At 37.6% G+C, this 26,018-nt stretch overlaps 1 protein-coding gene across 2 annotated transcripts in view; it reads right to left on the reverse strand.

Moving 5' to 3' along the window:
- LOC149566430 (mechanosensitive ion channel protein 2, chloroplastic-like) overlaps positions 1–26,018 on the reverse strand; it is a 136,883-nt gene that overhangs the window by 48,415 nt on the left and 62,450 nt on the right. For both annotated transcript variants that reach the window (XM_089819786.1, XM_089819787.1), the window contains exons 3-4: positions 22,952–23,032; positions 22,394–22,545 (exon numbers count right to left, since the gene is read on the reverse strand). In XM_089819786.1, the coding sequence (XP_089675912.1) occupies positions 22,394–22,545; positions 22,952–23,032 (233 nt within the window). The remainder of the gene's footprint in view (positions 1–22,393; positions 22,546–22,951; positions 23,033–26,018) is intronic.

Consider the following 26,018-nt stretch of genomic DNA (forward strand, 5'->3'; position numbering starts at 1 on the left):
AAGATAGTAGAGTTACCAGCATCAAAGAGAACCTCAGGTTTGATTAGATGTGATTGGCAGCGACACTGTGGTCACCATCTCTTCCTCCTTGTTGGTCGACACCCAGCCAATTTTGCTAGTCTAGCCAGTTTGGCCAGTACAACCAGTTTTGTCAGTATAGCTAGCACAGCCAGATGAGAGAATTCAGCCAACACATGTAGCTCAGCCTAAGAAGATTGAGGTGATAGATAGAGCTAGTGCATTCCTACAACAGTAGTTTAGACTCATTCCTGCAGAGGTCGGTCCTTCCATTCAATCCCCAAGGCATGGAGGGGTACCCCCAACGCCAGTTGTCGTTTTAGAGCCACAGGAGGTGGGAGTACCACAGTCTGAGGATGCACCTGGAGAGGAGGTGACACCGGATGTGGACATGGCTACCGCAGGAGAGGCAGGGATGTATATCAACGAGGAGTGGACTCTCGATGATGTGAGAAAAGAGGATTATGGGTCGGATGAGGATAGATGCAAGGCATATCTCAAAGCTGTGCAGTTTGTGATGGAGAAAGGAAGCATCGTTGCATGCGAGGCCTTGACTCGTAGGAGAGAGTTGCATTTGATCCGAACTTATATTCGAGGGGTTTGTCCTAAGCGTTTTCGCTCCTATTTTGAGGGCAAGGGATGGCTAGCTATGGAGACACTAGAGATATTGGTTGATTGGGCCACAAAGCCTAAGCTGGCGCTGTGCAACACTTTGATGGAGAAGCTGGCGCACGAGATAGTGGGGTTATGTAAAGGCGTCTACTATGCTCATAGGCGTGCAGAGGTAGACAGGGCATCAGAGAGGATTGCAGCTGAGAGATCCATGATGGTTGAGAGGGAGACTAGACAGAAGCTAGCCACTGACTTGGTTAGCCAACAGGCAGCATGGGTAGCCGAGCGTGCAGCACTTTTGCGGGACAACAAGATGGCCGAACAAAGACTACAGGTGGCCGAGCAGGAATTACAAATTGCTAAGGCTTAGGCCATGGACGCAGTGCTTCTTCTGAAGGAGGCAATAGAGGTTAATACGCAAACTCAAAAGGATTTACACATCCGCACGGATCAAGTGTACGAGTTGCGCGGATAGCATAGCACTTTAGGGACGCCGCCTCTTCCCTAGTTTATATTGTTTCTATGGTGTATTCTCCTATTTTGTTAGTTTTTGAAGTCGCTTGGAGATGACTTTTCTTTTTTGGGGGGGATGATGTTGTCTGGCAAAACGGGTAGCTGGACAATTACTGGTGTGGCAACGGTTGTGTCATTTCATTGGTGGCACCGTTTCGGACATTATAAATATTGTGGACACTTATGTATTTGGCATCATTATCAGCATCATTATCATTCTATGAGATATCATTGTTGTACGAAAAAGCATTTGATCATGAATAGTATTTTGCATTGATTATACGTTTTCTTTTCAGTTCGCCACGGGCTGAATAGCAGCTTGACAAATTAAAAAGGTGCAATCCACTTCCTTAAGAGGCAACTTTACAAATAAAAAGGTGAAATCCACTTCAAGTGGAAATTTGACAAATAAAAAGGCAGGATCCACTTCTTAGAGTGTCAATAGAGTGAATCACATTTTTTTGAATTATGAGACCAAGAAGTTTGATTTATGTAGGAAACTTTGAATTAATGAGATGGGAAGCAACATGAAATAAAAACATGAACTCAATCTCATAAAGAATCTAAACCAATCATAAGGCCTCTTCCTAAGTTCAAGCGGCCTCAAAAAGCAACTTGTGGCCCCATTTTGCAACATTTGTACTCAACATTGAACTTGCAACCCCTTGTAGCTAAAACATATGAGCCAATTGTAAACATCTAGGCCCCAAACTCCAAACATATGGGCTCAAAGCTCTAAACATTCCAGCATTATAGCGTGTGGCTCTAACTCTAAAATACTTGAGCCTTATGAGTTGGTGTGTGGGCTAAGAATGCAATGATGTAGACCTTGAATGAAATGTGTGGGCTTAAATCAGTAGGCTTGGCCCCAGTGCGGACTTGTAGCCCCCCTGAACCAAAAAAACAAGCTTCAAATTTAAAGATGAGGCCTAAAATCCAATGTATGGGCTGAAAGGGAGACAATCATGGAAAAAAGCTCAGAGAGAAGATCTTCATTTCAAATAAGTTCAAACCTCAACATAGTTCCCAGAATCGCCATAAAATCGCCTGAATTGCCGGTTTGGTGATTCAATTCAGGCTGGGCCATTTTTTGGAGTCGTGAATCAGCTCAGGTAATCTTTTGCCCTGAATTGCCAATTCATGCCTTCTTTGTTTTAATCCTAAAGGGCCTTCTAATTGTTAAGCATGAGTAGAAAAGAGGAAAAGTGAGAGAGAAGAAGAAAAAAGAAAAACCACAGATTTCCAACCAGCAAGATGGGAGAGCACCAAAGAGATCAGAAGTCCATCTATGGAGGCCATAAATTGCATTCGGAGCATTAAGAAGTCAATAGCAACACTCCTCAACTCATTTGCAAGAGGTAAGTGCTGATTTTTTTGCATGTTAGTGTATTATGCATTTTTTGTTAAATTTTTTTAGTTTTCATTTGCAAATCTTGAATGTTTTTTAGTTTTACTAAATTGCAAACTAGGGTTTGTTGTTTTGTAGCTTTTGTTTATTAGTTTCAAACTTTGATATTTTACTTGAAATTTCTTATTGCAACAGCCCTTTGCTTTCATTTTCCGCAATGGGTAAAAAAGATGAATGTTGGAAATATATGAAAGAGTTCCTAGAAGAAACAAATTTCAAACGAAATGTATGTTTTGTAAAGAAATAAATTCTGGTGGTATTTATAGATTCAAATACCACATTGCTGCTATACCCAGACATGATATTACAATTTGCACTCAACAAATTTGTTTACCGCATAAGTTAATTAAGAAATGCACACAGATAATGAACACGAACAGCAGAACTCCTTAGATTATTCGCATATGCCAAAACATTACATTATGCTTCATAAGATGATTTACAATGATACCAGACGGGGTATAAACACTTTCCGCCGAGCCTTCCCGAAAGAGTCCATCGGCCACATACAATATGTCCGCTACAAACTATTTACCAACAATGTCAGCTACAAAGTACAAAATCACTGATGACAATTAAATCAGTTGACATCATCCCCCCAAAAAGAAAAGTCGTCTCTGGACAACAATTACAAAATATCTGAGACAGATTAACAAAACAGAATACATTGACTGACTAACAAGATAGATCTATTTCTACGACACCAGTATTATCACATTCGTCCCAAGCCTACACTGAACTAGTCTCCAACCCACGCTACATTAGTAGATTATGCTAAGACAATACTATCTCCTTAATCAAGTTGACCTTGATAGCCACCCGTGCTGCTTTCTCTGTTTCCAACTCCTGCGTACCCTGAGCCAAATGTCGCTACACTGCCTCCTACTGGATGATCAGCTCCTCCCGAGCTCTCTATGCATCCACCAAGATAGCCTCACATCCAACACCCACTCCAAGTGCCTCTAGTACATAGACACTCCATGCCTGTAGCAATTCTAGGTCTCATCAACTGGTCAAACTTCCCACGACTGATATCCGCAACGACTGGGGGTCTAGGGGGCAATGCCCCCAGCAAGGTCGAGGGGTAGCACCCCCGTAAGGTCCTTGGGCAGCGCCCCTCGCCGCCAAGACCAAATTAGCAATTTGAAACCCACACAAAAATGCATGGAACACACTATTTCTGTCATTTTCTTCTAATCTCACACTCTTTCTGGCAACCATTGGTGCTTCCCCTTCCCTTTGGCATCATCCATTACTCATTCTGAACTATTTGAATCTGTCATCGTATTTTTATTTTTTTATTTTTTTAGAAAACCTCCTTCCTCCATGTCTTTTTGCACTGCCAATGTACAGGTACACCATGGATTGCTTCTTCACTCTGATTGCTTCCTTCTGCCTTCACTCCTGGTAAGACGCCTGATTGCAACAATTTACCAATAGCCACAAGAATTCATTCCACAGAAGAATAAAACACCCTTGCCGAAATCATAAACACCTTTGCCGAGACTATCCGTGGAAGAAAAAGGTCAACACACGAAGAAGGTTAGCCACGGAAGAGCTTAAGAAGGCATGGCAATTGAGAGCAGTCCACGGAAAGACAATCTAAGACATCCGCAGGAATCCAAGACAATCCGCGGAAGGTTAGAAAATGTGTCCGCAGAAGTAAAATAGAGGCGCCAACAGTCACTTGCCCGCGGAAGAATAGCAGTGTCCGCAGAAAAGAAAATAGCAGTGTCCGCAGAAAAGAAGACACCTGCGGGAGAAGAAAGACCACGCGCGAAGAAACTAGGTTATCCGTGCGAGAGCATACACTCGCGGAAGAGAAGTAGGCGCGGGAAAACAACCACCAAATCCTTAAGCCGTGGCAAGAAGATATGGAGGGGAGCCAGTCTGCAGAAGGACATAAAATATCCACCGAAAACGTCCACGGAGGAGAGCAAATATCCACGGAGGAGAAAAGTTATAATCTGCGGGAGAGAAAGGCTATAATCTGCGGGAGAGAGTGTTTAGCCGCCAAGAAAGAAAAACTAAAGCCGCAGAAAAAAACACCCGCCGGACTCCCCACAGAGACATAGCCCATGGAACAGGTGTCCGCGGGCAGACTCTTTTTCTTTTTCTTTTTGTTTAATTTTTAGTAGCCCACCATGTATTCTTGGGTGGATTAGAGGGAGGGTCCTTTCCCACTAGTTTTCCTCCAAATTTAAAATTGCCTTCATCCCTTGCCTTATTATTTGAAAATTAATCTCTTTTCCCTTTTTGTTTGAATTTTTCTTCAATTTTTTTAGCATATTTGAAGGCAATTGCCAATGTTTCAATATTCAAGAATTCCATTTCATTTTGAATATATCTATGAAGCCCACTACAATATTTTAAAATTCGGTGCTTCTCTGAATCTTCTATACCAAGTTTTGCAGAGAGTGCATGGAATGTATTGGTGTAATCTTGTACAAATTGGTCCCTCTTTTGTCAAAGCAAAATCCATTATATTTATTTATGTTCATATATATCTTCAGGGATGTATGCTTCTTTTATGTATTCCACAAATTCTCCCCAATTGGGTTAGTTCTCAAAGAGGTTTTCCAACACTTCTCCAGTTTCGCTTTCTTTATTCAAAATTTTTGTTTCCCATGCTAGTTTCACATGTGTTTCAGCTTTCAAGAGGGCAAATGTTATTTTTTGTGCATCAGAGAAATGATTCATAGAGAACTATTGATCCAATTTCGATAACCAATTATCAATAGCATCAACATCAACTTTTCCTTCAAAATTTGGGATATCGAAATTTACATGTACTTTAAAAGGGGTGTTTCCATGGAATGGTGCTACCGAACTAGGCGATTGTTGATTCTTCAAAATTAGTGAAAACTGATTCATCATCTCTTGTCGTTGCCTAGCCAAAGCCTCTTCCACCATCTTCATCACAGAATCTGGTGAATTATCCGACATCTTTGGTTTTGTGCACCGCAAAGGAGGGTATTTAGACAAATCTTGTGTGGCCAATCCTAATCTTTGATAGGAAGTTCTTGTGTTAGTTGGCATACAGGAGCGTTCTCGCTCTGATTACCACTAATCTGATTTAAGAAATGGACTGAAACACAATATCTAGTGAGAATCAAGTACCTGCGATATCAATGTTCAATTTCTAGAAAAACTTGCAAAAACTCAAAAGAGTTGTATGCAAACCAAAACCCATCATATTATTCAAAAAAGTAAAAAATTATACAATGATGGAACATCAAAAGTCACCATGGCATTGTATATGTGGCTATAATAAAAACAACAATATTTAACTAAAACTATTCAAAATTAGGTGTTTATTTACCCCAACTTGTCGAGGTCATAACTTTTGACGTAGAGCTCGGAATTCAAAACCATTTACACCATTGGAAAGAAGAAGTAAAAATCTAATTTCAGTCCCTAAAACAAGAAGCCTTCAGCTAACCAATTTTAAGGACCAATGAAAGTTTCAACTTAAACTTTTGAGCAGAAGACCTCTGAAAAAGCCATTAAAAAAGACCTAGAAAAGTTTTTAAAAATATGGAAAAGTTTCAAAAATTTGATCATTCGGGATAATTTGGATCAGGAGGTGATTGATCATTATACTTTCCTACATACATTGTGAATTGTGATTGAATAATTTAAATTTTGATTTGTTGATTGCTAATTTGTTGATGACCCATGATAATTAATTATTTTGATCTATTTAAATTTTGTAGGATCCACCATGTTCATCAAATCTATTGATGCTCCTCTCATGTCAAAAATGCCACATACTCATGTCAGGTTATTGAGGAAGTCATAGCAGAGGTGAGGGAAGAAAATGTGGTGCAAGTGGTGACAAATAATGCAATAAGTTATGTTGCTGCAGATAAACTTTTAAGTTTTAAGTTTTCAAGTTTTTAAAATTAATTTATTTGAACTTTTCTAATTCTAAGTTCCTCAACATGTGTAAATTTCTAATTAATTTAAAATTGTTGTAGAAAAAATTTTGATGGAGAGGCAACCCACAATATTTTGGTCTACTTGTCCGACACATTGCCTTGACCTTATGTTGGAGGACATTAATAAGCTTGAGCGGGTCAAATCATGCCTAGAAAGGGCCAAAAATATATGCAAGTTTATCTACAATCATGCATTTGTTCTCAGTACAATGAGAAAATACACAAGAGATAATTAAGGCACGTGATTGTGGGGTCGAAGTGGATTTCCTCTTCCTATGCTACGAGCACTATAGGGATAGATGTGGCGTATTGCCTCTTTGATGAGAATGGCTTTTGGGTACCTATTACAAAAATAATCAAGATAAATTTCTTACAATTTAAAATTTAGTGTTACTATTTATTATTTAATTGTTTAATGATTTAGTTTTATAATTAAGTTTTGACTCCAATGTTTTTTTAATATCCTATGCTACGAGCACTGCAGGGATAGATGTGGCGTATTGCCTCTTTGATGAGAATGGCTTTTGGGTACCTAGTACAAAAATAATCAAGGTAAATTTCTTGCAATTTAAAATTTTAGTGTTACTATTTATTATTTAATTGTTTAATGATTTAGTTTTATAATTAAGTTTTGACTCCAATGTTTTTTTTAATATCATATGCAGGTTAGTGAGCCCCTTATGTCTCTCCTATGAACTGTTGATCAGGAGAAGCCCTCTATAGGCTACATATATGAGGACATGAATAGGGTTGAAGAGCCCATTAGATCCCAGTATGCAAGAGTGCCAAAGAAGTATGCCCCCATTTGGGAGATCATTGATAGGGGATGGTAGAATCAGCTCCACAGGCCCATCCATGCAGCAACCTATCACCAAAATCCAGCATATCATTTTCGTCCTGACTTCAAAACAGATGAGGAGGCTCTAACCGGCCCATATACAATGATGCAAAGGATGAGTAGTGATGGCAGTGCCTCAGCTGCAACCATTGAGCTAGACAAATTCAATCATAAGGGATGATTTTCTCTAACACGATGGCCATAAATGCTCGGACATCACTACAACCAAGTAAAAATTATATATTCTTAAAGCTAGTTGTTATGGCTTATAAGTTATGCATTTTTGTACTTGTAAATGAGACTAATTGTTTTTCTTTTTCTTTATTTCAAATAGATGGTGGAAAATGTTTGGGCCCTCAACGCCAAATCTTCAAAGGATTGCCATCCTTATTTTGAGTCAGCCTAGCAATGCTTCTAGATGTGAGCGCAATTGGTCCATGTTCGAGCATATCCACTCGAAGAGACGAAACAAGTTGTCTATTCAGAGGTTGAATGATCTTGTCTTTGTTCATTACAACCTCCACCTTAGGACCAAACAGACTTTGGCAACTGACTCCTTTCACATCCTTCTAGAGGAGATTGATCCAGAGTCAAAGTGGCTCACTGAGGCTACCAATGCAGTAGTCTTCACTAAGGCAGACCATGAGTGGGTTGGTTGACCAGATGGATAGAGAGGTTGAGGCTATAACCATGGCAGAGGAGGCTAGAGTACGTTCAGACACTAGCAAACGCACACAACACGCACAGACAGATCATATTGATGTTGTTCATGCATCCATCTCACATGTTGGGGCTATGGCTCATCAGTCCTCTAAGACCTACCTTAGATGCCTTTGTAGATGGCAGACACTATACTCAAAGGCCGAGGCTGTAGCCGAGCTTGAGGATGATGATGAGGCTTGAGCTAGAGCCTTGTTTTTTCGTTTTGTTTACCAGTAAACATACGTTTCATGGATCTTCATCTTAGATACATTTATGATTTGACAACATTTATAATTCTATATATCTATGTCATGACGCATTATGATCCTATGATTTCTATTTACTTAACCTACAATTTACATTTTATGTATGTGATGGATTTATCATCTATGTTCCTTGTATATGTATGTTAGCTTCTATTTGATGATGTTATTGTGTGTTTAAATTATATTCAATAAAGGGTGCATGAAATAAGTTTTAAATAATTAAAATCTCCAAATTTCAAGGTTTGTTCCACATTGTCAATTCACGAATTGAGTCAGCCTTGCCGATACCGAGTTTTGGTTCTTTGATTGATTCTATGCTATCATAGATCTCCCCAAGGCAAGGTCTATCCATGTTAACATAGCTAAGCATGATCATAATGGGCTCAATGAGCTTAATGAAATATTCCACATGTTCCCACCATAAGTCATCCAATATCCAAAGCTTTATTTTTTAAGCCCTGTCACTATTGCTTTGCCTCCATATAGCCCAATTGTTGTTGATTATCATATTGGAAAGTGCCTCTCAAAAAAATTACATTTGATGCAAAATGTGTCTCAACAACTTGTAACCAAAAATACAGCAAGACAATACAAATATTAGATACATACTTCAAAAAAGAATACACATTTGACAATCAAAAAATCAGAAATTCTAACATACTGTTTTTCTAAAATGAAGTTACGAACTGAAGTTCAAGTTCACATACCTTCGGAAACTCCAAACGCAAGAGCATTCTGAATATTCCTTGAAGCATGTGGTGGTTTGTGATGAACATCTGGATGTCATCAGCTTCTCCATACACCTCCTTGAACCACTCAATACTCTTGCCAATCTTTTGTAGCATAAGATTAAGTGAATGAACCGCACAAAGTGTCCCAAAAATATGATGATATATCTCTTCAACCAAAAAACCAACAACTCTACAATTCTTTGCATGTTCGTTACATCTTGGAGAATGTTTCTAGCTCCCACTTCTCCAATGGCAAAGATGAGAATATTAGCAATAAATGCCCCATCTTTTACTTGCCCCTCACAATTCACTGCTTTCGAAAACATTGCCCTTTTATGGGACGTCGCCAAAACATTTATCAATGGACAATTTTTAGCATCTTCCACCAATATAAAACAATTGTTACCCCTTGTCTCAATCCATGAATCCTTTATAGGCTTCAATTGCTCATCAATCAACTTAATCTCTTGATCCAACAAGGTGGTTTATACTCTCTCAAAATTGAGACCTGAATAACCTCCAAGAGCTTCATTAGCACTTCTCAACATCCTCTTGTAATATGGAGAGGGAACAAGATTAAAAAACCACCCATTTTCATACAAGCATCTTGTCGCATCAATATCAGCGATTTCCCTACTCTGATTTTGAAATGCAATTTCTAATGGTCCTTTTCTTTTGTGTGCAAGGGGTGCTTCATTTTGAGAATCGGGGCAATTGAGGTAGTATAGAAGGGGTGATCTATCACAACATTTGTGGTGGATTTCATTTCCTTTGCTCTTTTTTTAGTTTTATTGCCACTGCCATCAATGTATTTTGAGTAATTTCTTCTCTCTCGTCTACTTCCTCATGCTCTTGAATATATTTTAATACTAATGAATTTGGCATAGGTGCATTTCTTTTTCCAGAACATTTATTGACTCCTCTTCTAGTGTATCCACACAAATGGCCCACTACACGATAATATGAACTATTTCTTTCTACATCACAACACTAGCATTTCCAACATAAAGCACCACCTCCTAGAGGAGGACGTACAATATCCACATACCTCCAAAACGTAGAATCAGAATGAGGTTCTCTTCTTTGTTTGGCATTGGCATTGCCTACTGAGGAAGAGGTAGCTCCCATTGAAGTTCCTTTTCCTATGGCAAGAAATTGTATACATCATGAGAATGAGATTTTAGAGAAACAATGGCTAGATCTTATTGCCAATGAAAGATAAATGAAAAAAATAAAAAGCTAAAACAAAACAAAAAGAAAATGGAACAAGGACTTACCTCTTGCAGCCACTATAAACTTGCAAAAGTGTAGGAATGAGGTGCAAAAACTTGAAGATAGCTCACAATCCAATCTTCCAACTCCTAGCACAAACAAACTCTTGCTCAATGTGATGTCTCCTTCTAGATTTTCTCTTTAACCACCTCAAATTTCCAATTTAATATTTGGATAGAATATATTAAACTTGGAAATATATGAAATTTATAGTTCACTTCAAAAGTACGCAAGCTCTTGAATAATGTATGTATGTATGGAAGAGAATTATTTCATATACAAAGAAGTGTATTAGTTTTGTAAAACTCTTCTATTAATGTGGAAAATTTGAATTAATAATATAACTTCACGTTGCTAATGTTTCTTGGACACTCCTCTTATTCGAGGTTTGGGTCTTATTACCTTAGAGTTAATCCTCTTTATTCTCTTTATCTTATCCAGTCAGCCTTAATCTCGTATAGTCCAAATAAAGACTCTTCCCATTTATGCTTAGATGATGTGGTATGAAGGCACCCGTATTCTTGTGTTACTTACCCTTTTTGATCGATGGAATCGTCTTCCTCCACGTAGATCACTTGGTCTCTCTTTCCAAGTTTGGTCATATTCTAACCATCCAAGGAACAGAAGATATTTTGTCTTTTATGTGCTTATGTCACGTCTCCCACCGATCATTATTGTTCTCCAATGCACGCAATTTAGAAGATCATTGCTTAGAATCCAAGGATCTACTAATAGAAAAGCTCCACTAGACAACTCTGCCAAATTTGCACTTGAGTCCGTTGATGCTACAAATGTTGGTAAGTGGATTTTCGTTTTTCTTCCCTTGATGTGTTTTGTTTCTATCCCCTTCATGCATATTTGTTCCCCACTTAAATATTTCATCATGGGGTAATAAGTAAAGGTGACGCCCTTTTATTGTGTGGGCTCCCCGACCAAAAGGAGGGAGTCAACTTAATTAGATTAATTTGTATGATCAGTCTCATGATTATTATAAATGGATATTAGATTTGATATTAGTTTAGTTAAGTAGATTATTATTTAGATATTATTTGTTTAATGTAAGAGTGTTAGTTAATAAAGGATTATAATTGAAATATGAAATATGAATTTACCATTTTAAATAATTTTTTATTATATTTGATTGATATAGAGAATTATATTTAATCGATAATGATATTATTAAATATTGCTATTATCTTATATTTATTGTGATTGCTAATGTCTAGCTATCAAGAATATATTAATAATTATCTTGTATATATCCATATCATTTAATTATATTTTAATGTATTAGTATATATTTTTCTTTTTGTGTATGGTTGTTGGGTCTTATTTAGGGATTTATGACACACAACCACCTACTTGCTCTTGCTCAAGACAAAATAACCTACTTGCACACCACAAATGAGTGTTAGAAACCAACATAAGCCTTTCACATTCACTTTTTAGGGTTAAGGAGATCAAAAAATTACAAAATATGTCAAAAAAATCACCTTTTCGCCATCTGCGGGGCTCAGTTCAACACGGTTCACAGTTGGATTTTGGGACCAGTTCGAACTGGTATGCAAAAAATTGTACCCTGGTCAAACCCAAGTTCAAACTGTACCTGAACCAGGTACCAGTTCAAACCCTCGCATAGTCCAAAGGGCAAAACGACAAACCAAGGTAACTAAGCCAAAGGAGAACTGATAAGCATTTACCAGCAAATAAAGTTCCGATTTAGGTCATCTCCAACAAATTCAAGGCCTGAAATCAAGAGAGATCAACACAAGACTTGGATTTTTACCTTTCTACAATGTTGTTTCTGTCAAAGAAAGATCTAAATCATTTTTTCAGAACTATATAGTTCTGAACTACGCATTCAGATCTCAGGCACTTCTTCTCATAAACAGTGAAGTGAATGTGTGTTAGCAAGAGTGGTATGATATGTAGGGTTGAGAATTGAGTGAAATTTTAACTATTTCATACAATTGAAGACCTAGATGTGCTATTTTAGAACTCTGATTTAAAGTTTTATAAGTCTGATTTTAGCATACCAGTACCTAGCGACTTCAAGATTTAGTTTACTATCTTGCAAGTTTAATAAAATGAAGTTAAAATGTGATCAAGGTCTGGCATTGCTGATTGAATCAAGGAGATGAGCAAGAGGAAATTTCAATATCGAGAACAAGCCAAGAAGATGCAAATACAAACCAAAATTCACAAAAATACAAATCAAAATATCAAGAATGCAAGAACAAGCCAATACAATGAGAAGATTTATAAGGATAAAAGAAGTTACTGAAGAAGGTGAAGGGTATTTATAACGCCTATAAGATAAGCATGTTGAGGCGGCACCCGTTTCTTCAACCATTCAAATCATGCCAAGAGTCCCAATGGATGAGCTCAATAATACTATGTCCAAATTTATTAAACTTGCAAATAGGGTCTATTCAAAGAAAATTATCATCTAGAGGAAGATTTGTTGTAAGCCCATGGAGCATTTAATTATTTGTGGCTTCTTCCATAAGCTTCTACCTAACCTCTCTTCTCATTGGCCCGCAAAACATTGTAATTTTCTTATTGGCGTACAAGGTGGTTTTCTTTTGTAATTAATCGGGCATTTAATAATTGTTAGTGGAGGTTATGCAACCCTAAATAGGGTTGTGTTGGACTAATCTTGGCCCTTGATCTTTAATCAATCTTGGCCTTTCATTGTAATTGAGCAACTATAAAAGGCCACGACCTTCTCATTAATAACTCATTAGAGATGAGATTAGGAGATGAGATGAGAATTAGATTAGATTAGCTAAGAGAGGGACTCGTAATCATTGTTTCTATAATACTACCGATTTTGGTTCTCATCGTCAATGTCTGTGATGTTTGGAAAAGTAGAAGTAGATGAATGGAAGATATTGTTGAATGGTGATTAATGGTGGAGCAAATGTCTCATTTGTATAGTGCATCTGTCCTTGTTAGAGGACTAGGCCTTGTTAGATAAGATAAGATAAGATAATGATATTAATGTCCAGAAGAGGTCTATGGGACTGAAAGATTACAACAGTTAGGCTACCACCAGCAAGAATGTAATGTCCCCTTTTTTAGCATTCATAGCATGATGTTGTCGTTAGCCTATTTCCCCATGGTCCCGTAGGCTAACCAGGACATTAAAGGGACTTAGAGGCCATTTGGCCTAGATAGTTTCAGTTGCAGGTCTTTATGAGGGGTTTTGAGGCAACTTTGGGCATACTTACTATTTATAGTAAGTCATCTTGGGCATGGGCGGACATCCAGTGGCAGCGGTATGTCGATGGTAATTGTTTAAAATCGACAAGAAGACTTGTTTATCATTGATAAGATTTGTTATGCATTGATAAAGCTATTTTATAAAGTTAAATTTAAATATTTAACTTTATTAATGCATAGACTATAGTTTGTGGGAAATATTTAAATTAAAAGAGTCCCTTTTATTTTATAACACATTGGAGACATAAGTTACATAAAAGGAGTGATGTTTTATCCCACATTGAGAAAACGAAGGATTGAGCTCTTGTGAGAACACTATAAAAGAAAGGGAAGAGCTTCTTTTAGTAGGCTTGGAAATATCAAAAAAATTGAAAAAAATTCTGGAGATTATGTCTCAATAGTTTGAAGGACGAAATCCCTTCAAGCTGGAAATCTTGACGCCATTGAAAGATATGGTCTTGAGATTTAACATGGTAGTAGTCCGAAAAAGAAGATACGAAAAAGCAGTCCGAAAAAGCGGAACCGAAAAAGCAGGCTGAAAAAGCAGTTCGAAAAAGTGGAACCGAAAAAGCAGGCTGAAAAAGCAATCCGTAAAAGCAGTTCAAAAAGCGGATCCAAAAAAGCAGTCGAAAAAGCAAATCGGAAAAGCAAAGCAGGAGGGGTAGCATTGAAGAAAATTATTACAGTCATCTACAACCAGGTTCCTTTGTTAGTATTGTTTTTTAGGGTGTTATAAGTTTCAGCTGTAAGTGTGCATTATACCAGCATTATCATTTTGTAATCCATGTAAATGCCAAAAGTCTTGGCCATATTTCATGTGCATTGTATTAGAAATTTCATTGCAAAATTAAGAAGATAATAGTTGCTGGTGTCATTTAAGCAATTCAATATCATTATTTATCAACTAGTTAGTTTGCATACCAACTGTTTCTAAAAATGTCAGTTGGCTGTAAGTATCCATTTCTCATGCTTAGATCATATATATGCACTGAATATTGTCAAAATTAGTAGCACACTCATGTTAGGTCATTGTGTAGTCCATTTGGAGTCTTCTAGCACAAGATTTTCATTGATGCAATTTGAAAAAGAGTCATTTAAAGCCAGCTGAAATACTACATCAGTCATACGTCCCTTGTATGTGAATTGTTTGATGAAATTCCTTGAGCTTTCATCAGCATATTTTTTAGAGCAGATTTGAGGAGGGCCATTACAGTGGTATCAGAGCTTGCTTGCAAAGTGTTTAACGAAATGTCAAACCACTGAAGTATAAAGATTTTTGGTGTTTGAAGAAGTCATAACCTGTTGGGGTTATTACAGTGGTATCAGAGCGATTTCCTGCCAGCCTGATTGGGTTATTTCAAACTGAATTCAATTATCAGTATGGCTTTAACAGGAGTCAAGGATTTGGAAGAAAGAATGCACAATGTAAAGAAGAAATTAGATTGTCCATTTCAGCAAACAGAGGACCTTCTAAGAACTTTGGAGGAGTTGGAAACTTATTTAGGCAAGTTTGATCAGTCAAGACCCGATGCTATGCAAACAGCTTTATCTCCAGTATTTGGTTCGTTGGTTAAGCCCCGATTATTGAGACATCATGATGAGGTAATAAGACTTACAGCTCTCTCTTGCATTAGTGAAATCATGAGGATAATAGCTGGCCTTGATTCTAATGACGATCAGATTATGAAAGAAGTACTTCATGCCATGGTAAAAAGCTTTGAAAAGTTGGACAACATTCGGGACCCTTATTTCACAAAGAGGGCAAGATTACTTGAAGTATTTGCAAGGTGTAGATTTGAAAATATTATGCTGGCAATTGGTTGTATTAGTGACATTCGCAGGATGTTTAATACATTTTGGAATATTATGGACGAGTTTCATCCCAGCAGAGTATTGGTATCGATGCACTCCCTCATGTTCACAATCTTGTTTGAGGGGGAGGATGAAATTTCTAAACTTTTGGCAGAAGACTTATGGTATGTTTGGACAAAAGAGAGGAATTTGTCACCTATGGCATGTACGTGGTTAAAGAGCCTGATTGATAGGCCTAAGGATCGTACCTTCCCTATGACAGACAGAAACGTGTATGAGGAGTTTAACAGACATGCGAATTCGATACAGGGAGACATTAGCACATCTTAAAATAATGGTTTATCTGCATCATCTTCACAGGCAAAAGGGGTTAAAGATGTTGTACAGGTTGAGCCAGTTGCATCAGAAGGTGATATCACAGACACACCAAATTGCGTGATTGACACAGATAGTGATTCCAGTACAGTTGGGCTGGATGAAGTTACTACAGTTGAGGATACTGTCATGTTTGAGGATAGTACAATTGATCATAAAGTGAGCATTCATGACTTTGCTAAGAAAGAGTACCAGGCACAGTTAAATGCTTCGTCACATGAGGTTGAGGCTGGTAGAACTCCGCATAATTTGTCCAGCCAGCTGAAGGTGAGCAAAGACAGTGTGACTTCATTATATCATCATGACAGGATGCGGGATATGATAGAGGATCACATTCGGATGATTCAGTTACAGGGTAGACATAAGGGAGTTCAAGCAAAGTCTTCTTGTGTTGACTTACAGGCAATTAGGGAAGGAATGGGAACGATGAAGTTGAGTTATTTACATCTTCTATCAGATCGTGACCATCTTCTTAGCTTTGTCGGAGACTATTCAAATGCCTTGAGGAGGAAGAAGGAAGTTGATAGGCTTTCTCGCGAGCTTGAGGACACTCAAGCTTCTTTGGTGAATACTCCATTGGCATTACAGGACTGGGAGAGACATGGGGATAAGCATGGCATGGAGTTGAGTTTAGTTTCATCTTGCACTCCTGATACTCAGCTTTTTGCGGCACGTAAATCATATGTGGTCGTTGATAATGTTGTGAGTTCATCTTGCATTCACATCCAGGATACAGGGACAATGTTAGACAGGTATGTGGAATTAGTTGGTATTGGTCATATTACTCAGCTGAGGAGTTTGCTTGAGTTACCAACTAATTCTAGTTTACGGATATGGACTCGAGATTGTTTCATTGGCGTTTGGGATTCAGTTGACTGGAGATCTTTAACACTTTTTGGTAGCAGTGATTGTTTGGGTGCTATCATGGATTTGATTAGCACATTGCACGGTGTTGTCTTTTCTTGTGCTAGCAGCTTGTCCGATGTTGGTATTAGTTTTTATACACCGGTGTTGGGCTTTGTTCATATATCTAGTCGACCATTCTTGCTGGAATGAGTTGATAATCTTTCATATTTGGCAGTGTGTACAGATGAGTCCCAGGATCATATTGGCATTGATGACATCCAGGAGGATGCAGTGGGCAGTTTTGAAGACTTAGTTTCCTTGGCAGTTTCTTTCGGTACAGAGGAGTTGGACAGCAGTGCTACAGACTTTGATACTCAGTATGTTGATATGAGCTTTGGAGTTGATTCGCAGGATATGGATGGTAATACTCTAGAGACCAGTAACTTTGAGGATACTCCTTTAGACAGTGCATCAGAGGAGGTTTGTAGGAGACAGTCTAGCCAGTGCCATCATGTGTCTAATCAGTTGAGAGTTAGTGAACGAGACATTGCTATCACTTGCCAGCATTTCGATGCCGCTCGTCGGTTGTTAGCAGTTTATGGATGGGGTTCTCCTACTAGTGATGAGCAGGGAGGCAGTTATCTTTCCTTGACAGAGATCCACTCTTTATGGGAGGCTATTCGGATTCTGAGACAGAATTATATGCAGTTGGTAGCCGACAGAGATTATCTTATGGAGTGGGGGAGTACAGCATACGATGCATTATTGGCCAAGCAAGATGAGGTGAGTGAGCTTACTCAACAGCTCGAGGTGACTTATGAGTTTCTTGAGAGTACATAGTTGGCTTTCAAGGAGTCACAATTTCATTTAGCTAAGGTGACCATGGAGTTAGAACGACTTCAGTCTTTACCAGATTCTGTACAATCACGAACCGTGGTGTCTGGTGATCCGCGGATGTCCATGGTCGAGGTTGATAGAGGTAGTGGAGATGAGGATATATCTGTCCACGACACTAGTATTGGCATATTTGGTCCGTTTCCACTAGAGGCAGGTTCAACTGAGTTGGGCGCTGTAGCTGAGCATTGTGGTATGTTTGACTTGGAGGGCACAAAGACTAGTGATGTTGTTGTTGATTCTGCACTCTTGGCTATATCATCCTCTGACTTAGTTGATGATCAGTCACAGTTGGTTGTATCACGTCTGCAGGATGAGTCTTTGACTGGGATTGGTTCTTTTTACCGGCATTACACTGTAGGATATGTTCATCGGTTTGCTTTTGATCCATGTGTTGAGGAGTTGATGGCAGACAAGTTTGGTCTGGGCTCTTGTTTTTGCTATCCACCGTGTAATGACTATTCACCATCAGCAGTGCATGGGTGTTATGGTTATGAGACAGTGACCGGTAATTTACAGAGTTGTGATAATTGCAGTAGGTGTGCAGTGTGTGGATTCTCTGTATTTGGTGCAGTTTCATGCGGGAGTATTCATCGTTGTTGCAGAATTGTATTGTACATTCCACATAGGCTAGTGGGATGTGTTGATGGTATTTACTATGTTGGCAGTTTGGGTTATCTACTCTACTTGAGTTCTGATATTTCGAGAGCTTGTTTCTCATGGGTTCCTTACTTTGGAGTTTGGGTGAGTTGTATTCGCCAATTTGATTATGGATTCCTCTTGGTTAATTTTCAGAGGTTGTTGTAGGAGCCTATGTTGACTGACAGCAGTATATTTCATGACTACATTTGGGATCTAGGTGGATTGATTGGGTTGTTGTCCGACCATTGCTTGGGGACAAGCAATTTTGGGAAGGGCGGACTGTAATGTCACCTTTTTTAGCATTCATAGCATGATGTTGTCGTTAGTCTATTTCCCCATGGTCCCGTAGGCTAACCAGGACATTAAAGGGACTTAGAGGCCATTTGGCCTAGATAGTTTCAGTTGCAGATCTTTCTGAGGGGTTTTGAGGCAACTTTGGGCATACTTACTATTTATAGTAAGTCATCTTGGCCATGGGCGGACATCCAATGGCAGCGGTATGTCAATGGTAATTGTTTAAAATCGACAAGAAGACTTGTTTATCATTGATAAGATTTTTTATGCATTGATAAAGCTATTTTATAAAGTTAAATTTAAATATTTAACTTTATTAATGCATAGACTATAGTTTGTGGGAAATATTTAAATTAAAAGAGTCCTCTTTATTTTATAACACATTGGAGACATAAGTTACATAAAGGGAGTGATGTTTTATCCCACATTGAGAAAACGAAGGATTGAGCTCTTGTGAGAACACTATAAAAGAAAGGGAAGAGCTTCTTTTAGTAGGCTTGGAAATATCAAAAAAATTGAGAAATTTTCTAGAGATTGTCTCAATAGTTTGAAGGACGAAATCCCTTCAAGCTGGAAATCTTGACGCCATTGAAAGATATGATCTTGAGATTTAACATGGTAGCAGTCCGAAAAAGCAGATACGAAAAAGTAGTCTGAAAAAGCGGAACCGAAAAAGCAGGCTGAAAAAACAGTCCGTAAAAGCAATCCGAAAAAGCGGAACCGAAAAAGTAGGCTGAAAAAGCAATCCGTAAAAGCAGTTCAAAAAGCGGATCCGAAAAAGCAGTCGAAAAAGCAAATAGGAAAAGCAAAGCAGGAGGGGCAGCATTGAAAAAAAATTATTACAGCCATCTACAACCAGGTTCCTTTGTTAGTATTGTTTTTTAGGGTGTTATAAGTTTCAGCTGTAAGTGTGCATTATACCAGCATTATCATTTTGTAATCCATGTAAATGCCAAAAGTCTTGGCCATATTTCATGAGCATTGTATTAGAAATTTCATTGCAAAATTAAGAAGATAATAGTTGCTGGTGTCATTTAAGCAATTCAATATCATTATTTATCAGCTAGTTAGTTTGCATACCAACTGTTTGTAAAAATGTCAGTTGGCTGTAGGTATCCATTTCTCATGCTTAGATCATATATATGCACTGAATATTGTCAAAATTAGTAGCACACTCATGTTAGGTCATTGTGTAGTCCATTTGGAGTCTTCTAGCACAAGATTTTCATTGATGCAATTTGAAAAAGAGTCATTTAAAGCCAGCTGAAATACTACATCAGTCATACGTCCATTGCATGTGAATTGTTTGATGAAATTCCTTGAGCTTTCATCAGCATTTTTTTAGAGCAGATTTGAGGAGGGCCATTTCAGTGGTATCAGAGCTTGCTTGCAAAGTGTTTGACGAAATGTCAAACTATTGAAGCATAAAGATTTTTGGTGTTTGAAGAAGTTATAACCTGTTGGGGTTATTACAAAGAACACACAAAGGTGTCCGAAAATAAACAAATACAACCAAAGCAATAACAACAAACATAGAACAGAGACAGAGAAAGCACTAGGAATCTTTCTTGGGTGAAAAAAAATCAGTCACTGAATGATACACATGCAGATGTGTAGAGGCCTTGTACTGTATCTGGCCACTCACAGAGGAGTGTCATTGGTGCAAATAGCCAGAACAGGATCTGACACATCTGGAAAGCCCATTAGATCAAGTAAAACTGGAAGGCTTTTTTACCCCCCATAAAGGAGATAATGGTGTAAAAAAGGCAGTAATGCGCTAAGTAGATGAGTGTCGGTGAGGAAGCAGTGACTGGATCGTGCTATCATGGAGCGTGATGGCCTCACAAAGATAAAGTGCAAGGCATCTTTGATCATAATAGTTGAAAAAGTCATAGAGAGAAAAGCACTCCCGGAACAAACAGAAGAATCTTCCTCTGATCTCATAGTAAATAGGGCATCGAAAAAGGAAATGAGCCTCATTCTTTACCTCCCCTAAAGTACAGAGCATACAAATCTGCTCCCCACTATCAATATGATGATCAATCTAAGCTCGAAGATGGTGGGAACCAACTCTGAAAGAACCTAAGGAGATTCACAGGGCATGAGACCACCTCCATGAAAGGTACCTAGGACGGACAATAATCCCACTAGAAATCTCTAAAAATTTCTCCGCATAAAAGGACATACGTGGGCATAACTCGCCAAGAGGGTTAACATAGGCAGTGGTAATGTAACGCCTATAGATATCAAGATAAACATGCTCATTCAACCCCTGCCGAGAGGGGAGAAAATGAGTAGGGGCATCCAAAGAGAACTGAAAAGAGGGGAGACATTCAATGTCAATCCGAATTGAACACAATAAAGAAAAAACCTGTGCATACCAACATTGTGCGGGAGAACCAGACTCAACATCCGCAATAGAAACAGAAGAATTGTAAGCTAAATAGGAGTAGCGATTCCGGCCCCTAGCAGTATCCACAAACTCATGAAGACGATGAAGGAACTAAACCAAATCAAAAATGGCCACGAGTCTGAAAGGATGAGGCCCAAACTCAACAAAAATGACACTATGAGGAGTGAACCTATAACATCTGATGATGCGCCTCAAGAACAAAGTCTGAACCCTCTCAATCGAGACCCAATAAGAGCTAAGAAGAGAAGGGCCCCAAACCACAAATCCATAAAGAACAGTCAGCCACACAAGAGCATCTATCGAGGTATCCTAGAAGTGATGTCTGAAACACTGTTTCTCAAGCAAAGCAAGAGAACCCATACCCTTATTAATTCTAGGCTGAATAGCTAGAAGAGCCCACTGCTCAAACAAGGAATTATATCTTTACAATGTTATCAAAAGAGATAGATACAAAAACCTTTTACACACTGCTGATATCTTCTATATCTGATCTTTCCTTGTAGCTCTGTCTTCAAAACTGATCATACATGCTGATTGTAAGTAATAATGCAAGGTTAGTCTAGGCCTTTCTCTTCGAAAGATTCATCTAGATTGTGCCTAGAGTATTTGAATGAGTGTTGACAATGTAAAAACCATTCTTGCATCCTTAGAAGATAGCACCCCCATGTGCTTAGTTGACACGGAAAAACAAGGACTGGTGAGAGGCTCACCTCATCATCAACATTGTCTTGTTCTTAGATTTCAATTAGCCATCTCAACCCTAATCCTTTGTGGTTTGTTTAGTTGGAAGTGGTTGAAAGAAGTTAAAGTCAAGTTGGTATCTATTGATTGAGCAGCAAAAGTCCTTTGTTATAACCAGCATTCACAGTATTAAAACTAGGTGAAAGTCCCAATAAGAAGGAAAGTTTAGGTTGTCTCATTTGATCACACAAGTCATCTACATTGTTTAGTACTAAGTATTTTGTTCTGCATGTTTTAGTGGAATAAAACTCATATCAATACTACTTAGTTTATAGGTTGACTCTACACAACCTATATTGTAATTGAAATTTTGTCAATTGTAACCATCTACTTATTATTTATGCACTATGAAGTATTCTTTGTGCAATGTAATGCAATAAATTATATGAATATAAACAACAAAATTATATTTTTTACAATTCATGGGTTAAGATCAATTTTATTTCTTCTCTATAACCTCTATGCTATCAAATGCCTTTAAATTTCACACAAAAAAGTAGATAGTCTTCTTTTTTCTAAATATTTTTATTGTTTTAAATCCAATTAATTTCTGACTTTATCCCAATTTTTCCGAAAAATCTTACACATTTGGTTTGCTGATTTTTCCCCAAGAATTTTTACTGGTATGGCAGAAGATTTACACCAGCAGTGTGTTTATGCTAGCAAAAGAATCAAGACGCTTAGCAAATTAAGGAAAAGAGAAATGTGTAATAAAAAATCCCAGAAGCAAACTAGAAATTCAATTATAGCTCTGACACTGGAATTTGTTTCTAGATTGCCAAATGAAAAATAATAAATATACAAAATAAGGAAACAAGGAAGAAATGGCAACAAAATCTAACTGGTATACCTGCTCAATGCCACAGAAAGCGTTTTTATAGAAAGTAATACTGCTTGGTTTGGTTGTCCAGATTGACAAGTAACAATATTGCGAATGTTGGGAGCTGCATGCAATGGCATGTTTACTTTGTGTGACAACTTGAGGCCCCAAGCATGTTGTCTCTGCAAGGTAACCCAGATGATATGTTCAACTTACATACATGGTAAAAAAATGGGTTTTAAGAAACACAATCATGATGATGAGATGCTTGCTGTGATCTCATTTTCAATGGATTAAAATATAAAGTCTATGCAAAAAAAGAAAATATTAGGAGACTTCATAGGGTTCACTGGGGGAAAATAAGCTGACACCTGCATAAATTCAAGGCTGAAATTGGCACCAAGACTATTAAATTAACACATTATTGTAACAAACTTTAAATGTAACTGGTGGAGTTAGAATTGGCAAAAGTCTCTGTATATCCGAAAATAAAATGATGCTACTTAATCCATGGTATGTTAAACTTACACAAATAATTTGTAATGGAGGCAAAAATAAAGAATTTGATTGAAAGGACAGTTCAAATACCAGAGTGGATGCCGGAAGCCCGTGACTCAACATACAAATACGATGTTCAAATCTATTGCAATTGTGTAGAAATTTATGGCCCTGCAACAATTAGGAAAGATCAACTTTACATAGAACACATATAGATGAACTTAGCAATTGCATTAGATATCTTAGTAAGTTATGTCTGGCAAAAGTAGTAAAGCAAATTTCATTGCAAAAATGTTGCTATATTTTTCACATCTTATGCCATTACAACACATGGCAATCAAATTGGATTGCAGCAACATCTGTATCCCTTGCATTGGATTGATTTCCTATCAATATTTGTCTGATTTTTGCTTCAACCCTTGTCAGATACTTCGATAGAGAAATACAATAGGCACAAAACAGACTAAGGTGGACAATCTTGGAGATATTAGAGATGAAAAATCCACTTAGTTAGGAATCAAGTGCTCACTCCTAGCTCATAGATTTCTGTGAATAAACCTTGTAGTAGGAACACATTAACCTCCAAATGACCACTCTTCATCCCAACCATAACTCCGATTTATTTGCCATTTAGTCCTTAACCACAGTTACCAAGATTTGTGTGCACAGGATTTAGGATGGGACCAGATGCACCTTTTACAAAAGGATACAACAGTATGGACATTTGGCTGAATATTTTCTAAACTTATAGGTTCATGGGATTTACAAGGTCCATAAATGGTAACAAATCAACAATTATTAATGTTTCGTTCTGATAGATGAATTCCTCTTCTTTTTTGGAGGACAAAACATCTTGGGAGATTTTCAAGAGACATTTTGGAATTGCTCATGCCATCCATGCCCCTACCTCCTGTACCTGGGATGCATTCATGGTAGGGGTATGATATGTTTCCCTGTTCCTGTCCCAAATATTGTACCCTGTTGACTGAATTATGTGACAAATAAAGCATATATGTCTAATCATGTAATGTTCAAGATGTTTCTGGTAAAAATATTTCATTCTGTAATTATTATGAAAATTAATACCAGGATGATTATCAATAGGCTCAATATTAAACAAAGGAGCAACAACTCCTTAAATAAGAGATTAGAAGAGATCTTTCCATGACAGAAACAATCAACAACTAAGTAAAGAAAACTAAACTGTAAACAAAGAAAGTTTCTAAATACTATATCAATGGCATTATTGAGCATTATATACTAAATAGACCAATAATATTTTAATATCATCCCTTAATGATCAATCTACTAACTACACCAAGTTTGACCCAAAAAACCTTCGTTACCGATTCGGGATACGAATCTGATTCGGGCACGTGAATCAGATCCGTGGATTCGTGATTTTTTTTTTCCCAATTAGGATTCGTGAATATATATATATAAATATAATATTACTGATCTTGCCCAAGCCCCAACTAGGAACAGATGTTAATATATATATATATATATATATATATATATATATATATATATATATATATATATATATATATATATATATATATATATATATATATCTCAGTTTTTAGTATATATAATGCAGAGCAAAAAAAAATATTTTAAAAAGTCATATTAAATAACTTAGACTCACTTAAACCTGTCGATCCTTGAGGATTCACGCTGGATCCTTGAGGATTCGTGTCTGGGTTCGTGCAGATCCAGGCAGGATCCTTGTTTTACACAGTGGATTCGTCCGGATTTTCGTCTGGATTCGTGCCCACGAATCTGGACGAATCCACTGTGTAAAACAAGGATCCTACCCGGATTTGCACGACCCTAGGCACGAATCCGGATCCGGATCGAACCTGAATCCGGATCCAGCCTCTAGGGCACGAATCCGGTAACTAAGCAAAAAACGTACAATTTTATTTAGACTCCAAAACTTGGTAAGAATGTATGTAATCTTATCCTCGATTGGAACATATTGCATCATCATTGATCCATCTTCTATAAGATGGTGTATAAATGACAATGAAGCTCCATATGTTTTGGCAAGCTTTAGAACCCCTTGATTATCACAAAGCAAGTATAAAGACTCTACATGACATATTTCCATGTTAGAAAGCATCCTGCAAAGCCAAACTATCTTGCATGTTGCTCTGACAGTTCCCCAATACTCTGTTTCCATCGAGGAAAGAGCTACTACTTTTTACTTCTTACTAAGTCCATGTGATTGCACTTCTACCAAGACTAAGAACATACCTAGAAATAGACCACATGTCATTAATAGAACTTGCCCAATTTGAATTTGGAAACCCAACAAGCCTAGGAACTTTGCATATGTTGTACAGAATACCAATGTACATATTGCAATACCCGCCTCACCCCAACCCAATGTCCTACCTTTGAGGATGTCATTAAATGAGAAATGCAACTCACAACATAGCTCAAATCAGGTATAGTAGTTATAAGGTAGATAAGGTTGCCCACTAGTTGCCTGAAATTTGACTCATTGACTTTGATTTTATTGTCTCAGTCGTTTCTCCAAAGGTGTAGATGAGATTTTGCAATCTATTATTTTTAACTTGTCTAGCAAGCTCTTGAGGTATTTAGAATTTTAGACTAAGAAATAAAAATGCCACAACCTATTTGCCAAACCTTGCTACTCAGGAAATAATGAAGAAGGCCTAAGTATGTAATATACTAATATCAAAAGGCTGACAAAAATTACATTTAATTTGCTCAATTAAATGTACCCCATTGCATGTAATTATAATATCACCCACATAAATGACTAGAAGAATTATAGTTTTGACATATAAATTGCAAACTAAAGAACTCTAAAACCTTTGTCCAATCAAATACCCATCGATCTCACTGTAACATGCCTTGGCTACCATTTTGAGACATAAAAGGCGTCCATGAGTCTACATACTTATTGCTCTTTTCCTATAACCTAAACACCCTAAGGTTATGTCATGCACACTTCTTCCTCTGAACATCCATTAAGTAAGGCACTCTTTACGTCCATTTAATGGACTATCTAGCCAAAGTGTGCTACCATGGCTAGAGCTAGATGGATAGTGAACATTTATGTCGTAGGGGCTAAGGTCTCTTCACAGTTACTTTCTTCTCTCTACGAAAATACTAAAGGTTC

This window comes from Cupressus sempervirens, chromosome 3 (assembly GCF_028749045.1).
Source record: "Cupressus sempervirens isolate cs-2001-9-10 chromosome 3, ASM2874904v1, whole genome shotgun sequence".
Classification (NCBI taxonomy): Eukaryota; Viridiplantae; Streptophyta; class Pinopsida; order Cupressales; family Cupressaceae; genus Cupressus; species Cupressus sempervirens.